Source organism: Salvia splendens, chromosome 5 (genome assembly GCF_004379255.2).
Source record: "Salvia splendens isolate huo1 chromosome 5, SspV2, whole genome shotgun sequence".
In the NCBI taxonomy this organism is placed as follows: Eukaryota; Viridiplantae; Streptophyta; class Magnoliopsida; order Lamiales; family Lamiaceae; genus Salvia; species Salvia splendens.
In genome coordinates, this window is record NC_056036.1 from 1,285,984 (window position 1) to 1,301,142 (window position 15,159).

The 15,159-nt window shown below is 38.2% G+C and overlaps 3 protein-coding genes across 3 annotated transcripts; 2 read left to right on the top strand and 1 right to left on the bottom strand.

Annotated features, from left to right (window-relative positions):
* Nucleotides 1-154: 154 nt before the first annotated feature.
* Nucleotides 155-1,500, bottom strand: LOC121803056. The gene is made up of 3 exons (XM_042202769.1): nt 1,160-1,500; nt 453-577; nt 155-377 (listed from the first exon to the last, which is right to left on the bottom strand). The coding sequence occupies exons 1-3, from the start codon at nt 1,454-1,456 to the stop codon at nt 227-229; spliced, it is 573 nt and encodes a 190-aa protein (XP_042058703.1). The 5' UTR covers nt 1,457-1,500; the 3' UTR covers nt 155-226.
* A 7,401-nt stretch (nt 1,501-8,901) lies between these two features.
* On the top strand, nt 8,902-11,919 carry LOC121805705 (lysM domain-containing GPI-anchored protein 1-like). The gene is made up of 5 exons (XM_042205660.1): nt 8,902-9,673; nt 10,681-10,798; nt 10,869-11,030; nt 11,104-11,135; nt 11,404-11,919. Exons 1-5 carry the CDS (start codon nt 9,016-9,018, stop codon nt 11,685-11,687), a joined length of 1,254 nt encoding a protein of 417 aa, XP_042061594.1. The 5' UTR covers nt 8,902-9,015; the 3' UTR covers nt 11,688-11,919.
* Nucleotides 11,920-12,859: 940 nt separating this feature from the next.
* On the top strand, nt 12,860-15,089 carry LOC121805002. Its single transcript, XM_042204747.1, has 6 exons — nt 12,860-13,242; nt 13,330-13,435; nt 13,759-13,970; nt 14,062-14,089; nt 14,183-14,291; nt 14,899-15,089. The coding sequence occupies exons 1-6, from the start codon at nt 12,979-12,981 to the stop codon at nt 14,978-14,980; spliced, it is 801 nt and encodes a 266-aa protein (XP_042060681.1). The 5' UTR covers nt 12,860-12,978; the 3' UTR covers nt 14,981-15,089.
* The last annotated feature ends 70 nt before the right edge of the window (nt 15,090-15,159 follow it).

A 15,159-nucleotide genomic window follows, 5' to 3' on the forward strand; every position in this document is an offset into this window, starting at 1 on the left:
TACTCCCTACATCCCAGTTAATATTTTATTCTGCAAAAAATCAATTATTTTAACCTTTCTTATTATATTCCCTCTTTTTATGCTCCTATATAATATTTTTTTACTTGACTCTCTATTATCCAATTCAATGGAATAATTTGAAAACTAAGCAAAATGATAAACAAACATAGGGCATCAGCTGTCAGTTAAAATTACAGAGTGGTGTTAAAGGAAGAGAGAAGAGATCCTAAGCTAAAAGCCAGAAATTTTTGTGCCATCTTGTGCTGATGAGGTATCCACCAACTGTTTTGCTCTGCTTTCTTACACCTATTGCCAAACACTCCAAATTATTGATGCATTCATCCACAAACACCTCTGAGCTGCTCTTCAAACACAAGCTGCCAATTTTGAATAATTTAAAAATTAAAAACATAATCTTTAATCTTAATTTATTCAGTCAGTATTAATCTCACCAGTTGAGGAATGGAGATGGCTGCTTCTTCTGGCCTAGGACTAGAACAGAAACCTCAAGCTTCTTAACTTGGTTTATTACAGTATCCATTTTTGGTCCTTGAATTACTAATGCTTCCACTTCAACCTATGTTTTTCAGACAACAAACAGTCAAATTCCCACCCAAACACATTAAGCAATTTTACAATTCCAATAAAAATAGGATTAAAAAAATCCAATCATACGCAAAGCAAAGATCTAATTTGAAAGCAATTAATAAGCAAGGTAAGAAAACTGCATAATTGAGTCAAGAATCATCAAGCATTTTCACATGTCCAAGAAAAAACTTAGGACAAATTGTTTAAAAAATAAATTTTATTCAATTTCTGAGTCAAACCAATCATAAAATTCATAATTTTCTCATTTCTAAAAAAAAGTTGTAGTTTCCAATCAAATGATACTGCTACTAGTTTCCTTAATAGACTACCTCAATTAACTTTTACTTACTACAACATATACACTTTTAAATTTAAATGATAACAATAAATTCAAACACAATAGTTTTCACTACTTAGTTTTAAATTCACTAACCAACCATAATTCAATCAAAATTTAACTTTTCCGACAATTTAGGAAAAAACAATAAAAAAAATCCAAGTTTTCAAAGCTAAGAAGACCCTGTTTGGAAGAAAAGGCGATAAAAGCGGAAATTACGGCATGAAAACTGACCTCGGGCTTACACGCCTTACAGAGAGAGCCGAGTGACGTGGCGAGGTAGTGAGACGAAGAAGACGAGTAGGCGTCGGAAACGACGTGGAGAAGAGTGAAGATGTCGCCCTTGTCGGCGACGTGGTTGAGCGCCCACATCATTGCGTGTTTCGTGTGCGAGGACTGATCCACCACCACCATCACCCTCTTCTTCATCGCAAACATCCCATTCTCTCCACCGCCCCACCGATTCGAGGCTGACTCCCAGATTTGGTAGCCGCTGCCTAGCTGCCGCAGAAATGAATCGGAACTCGACATTTTTTTATTTGTTGGTTTTTCTCACTGTCTGAAAATTTTGGTTGTTGCAGTGCATGTATTTCATTACATATAGGGGCTTCCTTGTCTGTGGGGCCCGCTTCTGGATATCAAATAATGTTATTTTAACTATAATTTCATTTTTGGTTAGAATAAAGTTTCACGTGTGTTGTCTTCTATGCCCATTTCGTTGGTGTTTTTTGTGTTTATTTTTCTCCGGATAACTAGATCGGCTGGGCTATTGCTAAGTTATTACTTCACTAGGGCATTGGCTAGACAGTTGTGAAACTGTAATAATGTATTAGGAGGAGTTTTAGGCTGAACTATTGCTAGTCCACACCGCTATGGGTGCTCTAAATTCTGATTCATTCATAATTGTGATATTATCTCAAGTCCATAAAACAGAATTCGTTTATGATCTATCATAATTGTGATATTATCTCAGTCCATAAAACAAAATTCGTTTTAATTTAAATAATTTTGCGTCCGATAATTCTGAGATTAATTTTAAATTTATTGGAGAGTCACGGGAATCACTGCAATGAAAATGGTAAGCAAATAAATGATGGATAGTCAGCTTTGCTGCTGAAATTTGAGCATCTTTTTTTCTGCCCATCAATCACTATCACAAATCTTTTCACAATTTCTTTTCCTTCTTTCATCAATACAACCTACCAAAACTATTCACTGTGCTCACGAGCTTCTTCGTTTTCTAATTAAATTATGAAACTTTTTTCTTTATTGCCAAATCAATATTGGATAAAGAAACATTTATATGGAGATTTGTATGTTTGGAATTCCACGGCCATCCATGCTGGCAGACTTAAATTCAATTCCAAATCAGTTAAAATTTCATTTATCAGATATCACATCATCTAATGATTTTAAGGTCATTTGCATCCCAATCTAAATACTCCATCCGTCCCGAGCTACTCGCTCATTTCCTTTTCGGCTCGAAGATTAAGGAATGAGCGTATAGGAAAGTCAAAAATGACGGCTCTAGGTGAAATTTTTTACTAAAAATGAAAAGAGTGCAAGTAACTTGAGACGTCCAAAAAGGAAATAAGTGCGAGTAGTGCGGGACGGAAGGAGTACGTCTCTTAACTATATCATTCATTCATTATTTATAGGTCCCACTGCACTTTTTACCCCATCTCTTAACTAAAATACCGCATTTGCATCCCTCCATCTCTTAACCATCTCATCCCTTAACTATTCATTCAATTTCATTTTTTATTTTTATTTCCAACAAATTCAATTAATATTTCATTGAAATATTAAATTAATACTAATAATTCATAAAATCATTAAAAATCACGAAAATTACAACATCCGAAAATACAAAAAATACATAATTGAAATCCTAATATTACAATTTATTGAAATCCGCATAATTATGGAAAGTGATGCGTTGATCGTATAACAGTTGCCAAATTTTGCCCAAATGTGCTCCATTAGATCCTACTGGAGTTGGGCGTGGGCGATAGAATCACGTGTCCTTGCCCGAACACACAGCCGCTCTTGCAAAGACGGATGCACTCCACTGCGAGGCGGACTACTTGCGGTAGAGCTTCCCGGGGTTTCAGGGTCGAACCAATTTCCCGTCTCAGGTCCTTCGTCGGCGACAATCATGTTGTGCAAGATTATGCACGTATACATGATGTCGACCATATTCTGCATAAACCACGTACGAGCCGGGGATTTGATAATGTTGAATCGAGCATGTAGAACACACCCCGAACGCTCTCTCCACATCCTTGCGAGCAGGCTCTTGCTTCTGCGCAAAAAGAGTCTGTTTTTTTGTTTATCGGCCTGTTGAACGTCTTCACGAAAGTTGGCCACTTCGATAGATGTCGTCGGCAAGATAGTACCCTATTTTATACTGGCGGTTGTTAACGGTGAAGTTGATGGCCGACGCTTTACCATTCAAAACTTCGCTGAAGAGGTCGGATTGGTTGAGTACGTTGACGTCGTTGTTCAATCCGAGGACCCCGAAAAACGCATGCCAAATTCATAGCCGCTAGTCAGCAACGACCTCGAGTATAACGGTGGGGTGGGTGCCTTTGTGGCCGCTCGTGTATGATCCCCTCCACGCCACAGGGCAATTCTTCCATTGTCAATGCATGCAATCGACGCTGCCGAGCATCCCGGGGAATTCGTGCATTATTTCGTGAAGTCGGAGTAGAAACTGACAATCTGCGGTGCTTGGCTTCTTGATAAATTCGTCGGTGAAGGCTGTCCGGACGCCTTTGTAGAAGTTCATCAAACACAGTCTCGCAGTGCTTTCCCCAATGTGCAGGTACTCATCGAACAAATCTGTCGTTTGTCCAATAGCAAGCTGACGGATTGCTGCAGCACATTTCTGGAGCGTCGTGAGACTGGGACGGCCAGTAGTGTCGAACCCTTCTTGGAAGTACTCTTCCCGGGCCGTCAATGTATTTGCGATATGCATAAATAGCTACCGCCGCATGCGGAAACGGCGACGGAAGTAGGTATCTACCCATACCGGGTTCTCACAAAAGTAATCTCATACCAACCTTGCGACGACTTCCTCCCGGTCACGATGGATGTATTTCCGGGTTCGCTTTTGATACGCCGCGACTTCTTCCTCCTCCCTACGTCGATCTGCTTCTAGCGATTCTTCCATCATTCGACGCATTTGCTCAAATGGATCTATGAATGGATTAAATTTGTGAGAAGAATTGGACAGGAAAGAGAGTTGATATGATAGTGATAAGAAGAAAAAAGATGAGAGATAGTGTGTTTGTGGGTAGAATGAAAGAGATAGAAGTATTTATAGAATAAAAAAATAAATAAAATTACTGTTTCAAACGGTAATATTACCGTTAAATTTTTAAAATTTTTAAAATTATTTGGCGCTGGCGCGTGGCGAGACAGCCTCGATGCGGTCTCGATGAGACGGAGACGGGTTATGCGACGAGACGGAGCATCCGCATCGGCATCTCGATGCGGTCTCGTCTCGCCGGGACGAGACCGAGCCCGCATCGAGACGCCGATGCGGATGCTCTAATCCCAATTCATTCACAGATTATGAGGTATAAGCAACCTCATTTTAGTCCCAATAACCACCATTTTAGCTCGACGTTATATAATATCATCGCCATTAAAAAAATAGACTAGTTTAATCATTTTAGAATATATTTTAAAAATTAAACTAAATCTAATTTAGAAAGTTTTTAATACTTCTTCTGTCCGCGAATAGGAGTCTCATTTTGCTATTTTAGTCCGTCCGCGAATAGGAGTCCTAGTTCATTATTACTATAAATGGTAAGAGGCCCCCACGTTCTACTAACTCAATCCACTCACATGTCTTTTAAAACCAATATATACAAGTCGAACTCATATTCCACTAACTTTATTCCAATCAATTTTCTTAACATTTCTTAAAATCCAGTCGGATAGAAATGAGACTCCTATTCACGGACGGAGGGAGTAAATAATAATTCTATACATCATTTATAAGATGGATTCCACAATTAACTAATACTTCTTCTATTATTCGTTAATTTCCTTCTCTTTTGTTTTTTTTTCATTTCTATTTTATTTTATTAATTACATATTAAAATTTATATAATGTATAAGGTTTTTTAGGACGGGGGAGTTCTACGTAATTTAATTAATTCAAGTCAATAGCATTAGTATTATTTATTAAATATATGTAGTATGAGTCGATTGTTTTTTGAATCATGTGAAGTGTCCTGTTTTTCAGGTGTTTTTAATGATTTTGTTTTCTTAGGCTGCCATGAATCTATACTCTATGACCTATCCTACACCTGCAAAATTAATATTTAATGTCTTTTTATGCCTATGCACGGCTTAAATAACAATTCTCAAACAAAACCCATCAATTGGATTTTGTAGCTTTATAACGTACTCCATTTTCAACTCAAATACCCGTTTTCCTTTCATAGTTTTTTTCATCTAAGATATTAATTATTATAAATAAAAATTTATTTATCTCTACTTTATTTCTTCTTTCTTATTTTATTTTCTCTATTTAATATATAAAATAAAACTGCATAAAATTTCATGTCGCCCAAGAAAGAAATCATCTTCCTTAGGACGTAGAAAGTATATATATAAACTGTCAGAACAAAATTTAATAGAGAGAATTAGAGTGATTTATTTTTATTTTATATCATTGTCCATAAATATTATTGGCAGGATATTTCAAAATAAACTTCACGTGATATGGGAAGATAGTAAATAAGTTTGTTCGTCTAAAATAAAATTAACATGCTAGTACTATAAAGTGAGTTTCTGATTTATTCATGACTAATCAACTTGGATTAAATTAAGCTAAATTAATTAATCAGTAACTATATAATTTCTCTTTTTATTTATTAGTTAACTTAGATAAATTATATTAATGAATTAGTTAGTGCCTAGTTGGGGTTTTCACGATAAAATAATTGAAAATACATTTTAAATTGCATAATTTAACACATGGGACTATGAAAATATGAATAGGGCCCAACCGCAGAGCTATGGCCCAACATGTGCCAGTGATGAATAATTCATTGTGGTAACGTTACACTATCTAATCATATCTCTATGAATAATTCGTATAAACTTTCTTGTCTAAGTTCACTAAATATCCAATTTTATTTGTTACACTAAATATTTTATCCTAGATTATAAACCTTAATAGTATTTTTCAATGTTGCATTCAATCAAACATAGAAGAATATTTTCCAATGAACATCACTTAGGCATTAAATATGGGCCTTTGACAGCCCATATCTGTTACAAGCATTTCTGAACCCATTAAATATCACAAAGAGATATGCAAATCTACGTAGGCCCAACATATAATCATAGGAGTTATTCATTTTTTTAATTTCTCAAAGATGCCTTTGATATTATGTACACGTATTTTGAATTTTGTAGGCACAACATTTATAGTCATATTGAATAATATCACGAGTAGTCATGACTTGGAGTATTAAAATGGACTTAACTAAAAATATTGGAATTAGTCATGACTTGGAGTGTAAATAGAAAATAAAGGAAATGTAAGACAAAATATACAACATTAAAAACTTATATGATTAAAATCACACACCGTACTATTCAAACTTAGAAATTTGTATTTAAAATTTTCGGTAAATTAAAATATAAAATCATGAAAATTGTACATAAAAATGTGGTGCGATACACCTCATATCTTAGTCTTTTACCTACTGTCCAAAGAAATATATTCCCTACAATTATTACTCTTTTTTACTACTCCATGGAAAAAATGGAAATTCGTACTTATGTAATCAAAAGTATATGATGTGAGCATCTTATTTTCACTTTCACATTAGATCATGCCCACCGCGGCTCGTGATGCGATCCTCCTAATTGCCGAAGGAAGCCCGCCATTGTACACATCTCAAAATGCCCCATGGCACGAGGTCATTTTTGGATTTTCTATCCAAGTATTAAATAAGATATTCTCCTGGATTTTTCACTCAAGTATGAAATATGATATTTTCCTCATGTTTGGATACTTTTATATTCATCGTATAAGTGCAATATACACGTTACAAATGTGACCGTGCAAACTCGAGGAAGTTTTAAATTTGTATCCTTGCTTGACCTGACCCGAGCCATTATAGTTTTTAAAAAATTTTAATTTCTAAATCCTAATCTACTAAACACAGATTTGCAGCAGCCTCCAATGTGTTCGGCAACGATGGAATGAAGGATACAACAGAGGCGATGGAGTGGGGGAAGGCGACGACACAACGGTGGAGGAGGCAACATGGAAGGGAGAAGGGGAATATAGAAGGAGGTGTGCTCACCATAAGACCTTGTAAGAGCATCCACAATAAAAATAGCTCAGCCATAGCCTAGCCACAAACTCCTCATTCCACATTATTAGCACTAAAAATCCTCCTGCCACATCATCAAACCAAGCAAATAGCCCAGCAATAGCCTAGCCACATCACTCAAAATTATATAAAACAAATAATTAACAATCACACAAAATACGAAATTAAATTTACGACACAGATACGGGAAAATTCAATTATATTATTAAAATTAAAAGTACATTAATTAAAAAAAATTACATTAATTTTAAAAAAATAAGGTACATTAAAAAAATTACAAAAAAGAAGGTACAGTAAAAAAAATTACATAATTAAAAAAAACTAACGTCGTGCAGTCCTCCGGGCCCACAACTCTTCAATTAAATCCTTTTGTAGTCGAATATGGGCATTCACTTGGCGCTGGTCGGCATGTGCTTGGAGGCGGCCGACTTCATCGTGAGGTACCCCGCTTCGTACGTTGGGGGCGGCCACGCCGTGGCTTGGACCTGCTTCATTATCGTCGTTCGCCCAACTAGTCAGTTGCACACCTTCATCTTCGACAATCATGTTGTGCATGATAATACAGTCGTGCATTACATCGGCAATGCAGTCGATATGCCACAAGCGCGTTGGACTCCTAATTGCCGCCCATCGAGACTGGAGCACACCAAATGCGCGCTCCACGTCTTTACGCGCCGACTCCTGTCGTTTCTCGCAAAGTAGGCCTTCCTCTCATCGGATGCACATCTGATCGTCTTCACAAAGACGGGCCACCTAGGGTATATCCCATCCGCCAAGTAGTAGCTCATATCATGCCGGTTGCCGTTGGCGACAAAACTGATGGCCGGATCGACGCCCTGGCACTGCTCGTTGAAAAGGGGCGACGAGTTGAGGACGTTGAGGTCGTTGTTCGACCCAGCTACCCCAAAATACGCATGCCAAATCCACAACCGATAATCAGCTACGACCTCGAGGATCATCGTGGGATTATTTCCCTTGTAGCCGGTCGTGTAGAACCCCTTCCAGGCAGCAGGACAGTTCTTCCACTCCCAATGCATACAATCTATGCTGCCTAACATACCTAGGAACCCATGCTTCTCCCCGTGCATCTGCATCAACTCATGACAGTCTTCGGGGTACTGATCACGAAATATTTCAATCACGCCATGACAGAAATACTTCATACATTCAAGGGCAACCGTCTCACCGATGTGGAGATACTCTTCCTTAATTTCCATATTAGGTCACAACTCCTACAAATTTATAACCCATACCTCTCCTCATATTTTTCTCCTTAATTTTAACTTATTATTTTATTACCAATTAAGTTATAAAATCTACTAACATTATAAATAACACAATTACTCAATTAAAAATCATAAAAAGAAATGAATTTGTATTTACAGAATTTGAAAATTACAAATAACAAAAAAATATATACCTAAAATTTTAAAAATTACAATAACTAATTCCGGAGCCCTCCCCACAGTCACCGATTTGTCTAAAAAACGTCACTTGTTAAATTACAATTAAAAACGTCAAAAAATCAAAAACCACTTTTCCCCACCGGAGAAACAGAGGGCAAAATTGTAAAAATCGCCAGGATCTTCACTTTTGTACACGATGATCGAGAAGCTGACCACTGTCTGAATTCCCACTCTCTCTCCCACACCGTTTCAAAATTTCACCTTTCTCCCCTCCATTTCCCTCTTTTGATCCCCAATTTCCGCCCTCTCCACCAAAATGCAGCTCGCCGCCGCCGCCCTCCTCGTCCTCGTCCTCACCTCAATCACATCCGCCGCCGCCAAATCTACCATTGAGCCCTGCTCCAACTCCGCCTCCTGCCCCGCCCTCGTCGGCTACACCCTCTACACCGACCTCAAAGTCTCCGAGCTCGCCTCCCTCTTCTCCACCGACCCCATCTCCCTCCTCCTCGCCAACTCCATCGACATCTCCCTCCCCGACGTCGAGAACCACATCCTCCCCTCCCAGCTCTTCCTCAAAATCCCTGTCTCCTGCGCCTGCGTCGACGGCATCCGCAAGTCCGCCGCCGTCACCTACAAGACCCGCCCCGCCGACACCCTCGCCTCCATCTCCACCGCCGTCTACGCCGGCATCGTCTCCCCCGACCAGATTCGCGACGCCAACCCCAACGCCGACCTCTCCGACCCCTCCGTCATCGCCGTCGGCACCCCCCTCGCCGTCCCCCTCCCCTGCACCTGCTTCAACAACTCCGACAACAATCTCCCCGCCGTCTACATGTCCTATGTCGTCAAAGACGTCGACACGCTCTCAGGCATCGCCGCCAGATACGTCACCACCGTTAGTGACTTGATGAATGTCAATGCGCTCTCCTCCGCCGAGATTAAGGACGGCGACATTCTCGCCATTCCGCTCTCTGGTTAGTTAATTTGGTCAAATTGTGGTCTTTTCGCCCAAAAGATTCGATCTTTATGGTTTTTTCGAGCTCATTTTTGAATTTGACGAAAATGGGTGTTTTACAGCAATTTTGCTCTTACTGAAATGGGGTTAAAGTTGTGAAATTTCTTTAGCAGATAACCCTGATTGGTAATGTTGTGTTGATGGCCATCTATGGAGTTTGATTAAGCTAATTGATGCTTATTTGAATGCGTAAATTGTGTTGATGCGCATTGTTTAGTTCTCGGTTCACGGCTGTCACATCGGATACGATTTGGCCCAAAAGATTCGATCTTTATGGTTTTTTCGAGCTCATTTTTGAATTTGCGGGGCAGACCTGAATTTGACGACCAGGATGCGTGTTTTCTAGCAATTTGCTCTTACTAAAATGGGTGAAAGTTGTGAAATTTCTTCAGTAGTGAACCCTGATTGCTAATGATGTGTTGAGGACCATCTATGGGGTTTGAATGCCTAGATTAGTGATTTGTGGGAGAGGAAAGACTTAATGAGGTAATAAATGATGGAGGATCTTGGTTGGAGGCTTTGTTTTGAAAGAATGTAACATTCATTGACTTTTCTAGACAGTCTTCTTTGCTATGTTATGTTGGTTGTTCTCTGTCTATGGATACTTGACTTGGGATCAACTTATTCCATTTATGGTTTAGTTGCTTGTCTTTGTAGTTTTTGTGTGTTTGTTACGAACCTTAGTACTGTGTCGAAGAATAGCTTTCGTGTACTTAATTGGTGATATTATGCAACTTCTGTTTTACATTGGATCTAAATGAGTACTCTCTCGTTTATTGTGTTCCTCTCGTGTGATCTAAGATGATCGACGGTAGTAACAAAAGTAATCACTTAAGGAGGTTTTTGTGTTGTTTTTGTTACTTGTTGTGCTTGCTCCGCTACTCCTTGTGCAGCTGATATACTCTGTCTATCTCGTTTGGTTTCTACATCTCCTACTCTTACTGTCGTTATGCGCGTTTTTTATAGCTTGTGCTTCGAACTTCCCAAAATACTCCTCCGACTATGGCTTGGTTGTGCCAAACGGGAGTTATGCTATAACCGCGGGCCACTGTGTGCTGTGCAGCTGTGGACCAGGCAGTCGCAAGTGAGTGAGATTTTCTAGCACTAAGAATCGGAGCGATGTAAATCTAATTTCTAACGACTGATTTCTGCAGCTTATACTGCCAACCGGCTCCGTTGGCAGTGTCTTGTTCGAGCATGCAGTGTAGGTTCAGCAATCTGATGATCGGAAACATTACCGCACAGCCATCAAGTGGCGGATGCAATCTCACTTCTTGCAGCTACAATGGTTTCGTCAACGGAACCATTGGTTCAACGTATGTTTTTCTGCACTTGATTGTTCCTAGTAACGTGACGACTCTGAATCATCTTATTCTTTTTTATGTGCAGACTGTCGACGTATCTCCAACCTCGATGCCCAGGTACCGTCGTTGATCCTAATCCACTTATAGGTTCATCTAAATTTTGGTCTTTCACGCAACTTTAACTTTAAAATATTAATCGGGAAAATCACGAGATTTGAATTTGTTCACAATTATCCCAGACGGAAAAATTCTGGTTGCCTATGTGCAATATATTGTTGATGTTATTCAATCAAGCAACGTGGTTTCTACTTGAATAGACGACATCGTTTTCGCGGTGACGTCCCGATTAATTTCTTGTTCAATTGCTTGTTGCTTCTTTGCTTAGGGCCTCAACAATTTCCGACACTCATCGCTCCACCAACATCGCTCCCGGATTCGTACTTTGCACCAGCACCATCACCATCCGAAGCCGGTGGCATTCCATCAACGAACCCCAGGTCCGTAGTACCCTCGACTGGCGTAGCTTTTGGACTCCCGCCAGCAGGTGGACCGGCCGGAAGTGCCTCTGGGGCCTCGAACGCTCACTCATTGATGGATCGAGTAACGGCCTTTCCTGTTGCCCTCGTGCTATGTCTCGTTGTCAAGTTCGTACTCTCGACGCCCTTATAAACTCGATCTCCTCATTCAACTCTTGGGATGGGACCTTATTTTTGGTTGGTTTAGGTCTCATGGAATTCAGACAATTGTTGTTGAGAAAATCAGCTTTGGCTGTGCCATTCCTTATTTTCTTTAAATTTCTGCTGTTGACACTATGTAGAATAATTGATGTGTAGCTATTGTCCTATTTTCATTTTTTGTATCATCTTTCATTTAATCCAACAACATAATTTTTGTGGATCGACTTCCTAATTGATAATGTTTATTTGAGTAGATTCCTAATTAATGAAGTTAGGACTTCTAATTTGTCCTATATATAAAGTTAATTGTCTAACAATGCAGTAGCTATAGAAAACTGAAGAAATTAGATTGTTCTATTAAATTTTTGTATAGAATAGAGGATGTAAAAATATAGAAGAAATTTGGATTATTATATTAAAGTTTTCTACAGGGGATGTAAAAATATAGGAGTCTCTCTGTAAAAAATATAGGACTCCCTCTCTCAAATTTGACTAATTTCTCGTTAAAATTTATGTCGTCTACAAATGAAATTATTTTTTTTAGAATGAGGAAGTATTCGTTATTTCAAGTTATGAATCAAATAAATTACTACTCCTTTTTTCCATTTATAATTATTTTTGGATGGAGCAATGGTAAGTAAAATTATTACAATGGCTCTATCCATCATTAAAGAACTAATTTGTCATTTTAGGTATTTCACCATTTTAAGAAAGAGAAATTATTTATACAGACTCCATATTCAACTAACATTTTTACATAAGAATCCATTATAAAACTAATACGAAGTATAAAAAATGGTCACATTTCACTTTTTTTTTTCTCAATAAAATCAAATAAATTTTTAAACTTGCACCTAATCAAAATGATTCTTTAAATAGTAAATGAAGAGAGTACTATTATTTATTCATAAAGAAACGATATAGTTTATGTGAAAAATATATACTCCTACTATTTAGACAATCAAATATGTTAGATGTGAGATATTTATAAACAAATTCAAATATAATAGTCTCAACAAACGAAAAATTAACCGAACTGCGCGACTTTATCAATTGTCAATCACTTGTTAATTATGGGAGGGGGTATTACGGGATTACCCCATAGTATCAGTACTTAATTGCAATATCCAAATCTAAAGCAACCATAAAAAATTTATCATCATCATCATCATTTTGATTTTTGCATAGCCAAATTATACGAATTCCGTAACGCAATCTCCTTCAAATTTGGGAAAATTTCTATCCTCAGAAACCCTAATTTAGAAAATCAGGAGATAGAAGACATGGTTGGCCACGTTTCAATGGAAATGGCGAAGACGGTGATTGAGGTAGCTGACGTGGCGTGGACCGCCGTCGAGAGCTGCCACCACCACCGCCACCACGACGCTCCGAAGCAATCGCCGCCAGAATCCAAAGAAGGAGCTGATTTGGATATCGAATGCACACGAGCGGAAAACGAACGCCTTCGTCTATTGCTCGAGAAAAATCTCAATCTTCTACAGGAGATATCGAGTTCACCTACTTTGATGCATAATTGCCCGTCCGATGTATGTAATCTATATTCCTTCATTTACATAATTTGAATTGGGGGAAATCAGTGATGAGTTTGTGAGAAAAATTTTAATGAATTGCAGCTCAATGATCGGATTTTGGGTGCTGTTAAGTCAGAGAGCTTCTTAAATGAGCTTGATTTCCTCCGTCAAAACTCAACTTGCACATTTCCTTTCGATGAGCCATCAGGTTTTGCCTATTTTCTTTGTAAATTAGGGACTTATGTTTAATTTTTGGTGCTCGTGTAACTAATGTATATCTATTCCAAGTTTTATAGAATGTATGCTGAATAGTTCTCCTAGTGTTTCTGGTTCAACATGATAGTATGTTTCTTGATTCTCTCTCTGCAACTGTTGAAAATTTGCGATTCGTTTAGATATCAGTGGCATGTAGGAGTATGATATATCTGCGCAAAATCTGTAGTGATATGGAGTGGAGATGCTAGTCTTGCTCTGGAAGAGTATACGTATTTAAATTGATGCGTCTTCTTTCCCTTTTCGAAATGTAATCAGGCGCGGATTTGGAGAAAGCTGAGGTATTGATAAAAATGGATCACGATGAACCAAGCTGGTGGGTGTGGGTCTCCGATGATATGGTCCATAAAAACACTGAAGAGAAGAGTGGAATCGACAATGAAAATTATGTAATTGTAACTGAGGAGCATGTGGTGGATGGAATCGCTACCTTTTTGGCTAGATGCATATTGGCGAATCCAAAATCTGTGGTTTGTTAACCCAACGTTGTTCCACTTTTCCTTTTATGACTCTGCATATTGATTAGCCTCACAATTAATGCTCTTGTTTCTGGCAATGCAGAATTTGACTCCTTCAGAGCTACAGAAAGGTAGGATCATTTTCCCGATTCTGATAGCAATTTGATGCAATTATACGCACAATCACACATACACAATAGTATTATGTATTTTATATCTTGCAGCCATGATGAAAGCGCTGAAAGGCATGAATAAATTTGAGAAAATGCTAGACATTTGGCACGCGGGGATGTTATTTTACACCCTAGCCATGTGGGGTGTTACACTAGCGAGGTAAGCTCCGTACTTCAAAGACCAGTTTTGCTGTCAATTAAATTCATTGTGTGTATCAACCTTGTGAAACTTATGAGATTCTGGAACATCCGAATTAGTAACTTGCACTAATGTCTAGCTCAGAGTTTGATCCTTTGAGCAGTCCAGGCTTTTCTAACTCCCACACAGCTTTGATTTGGCTAGTCTCGTTTTACATGAATGCTAACATACCAAAGCATGTGATTTTAATTGATGAGGATAGTATTTCATCGTGATAATTTTCGATAATGATTCTCCATTAGGTTAGCAAACAACAGTTTAGATGTTTTTGTTCATTCATTTTATGATCGTTTCCCACATTTCATTTGATTAATTGAAAGAGATTCTTATTTTTAGATGCAAGTTATCACTGCAAATTTACATTGAAGAAGTATTAATATCGATCTTCTTTCATAGCAACCTCCATGGTTTTCATTCTATCGTACTTAGAAGGAACCAAACTGACCGCTTAAGTAATTTGAAGCGTAAAAATGTGTTTTCTTTCTCTCCTGGCTCATGATCTTATTCACCTTTTCTTGAGTTGTACAGAGAGTAAGTCGATCTTATCAATTGCAATTTCATTGTGCAGTTTATACCAAGGTCGTGCTATTCTGAGACTCGCTGCACTTGGGGTTCACCACTCGAGCAAAGCAGCTCTGAAGATCCTGTAAGAATTGGACATATGCCGATTGTAATGATTTTACTTTCTTCAAATGTACATGTGTAAAAAATGGTTGCAAGAATTGGATTGCTCTTGTAGTCTTGTGTATGTTCCTATTATTTGTTCTCTTCATGTTTAACTTCTGTAAATATCTACTTGCTGTTGTTCATACCATCAAATGTACATAAA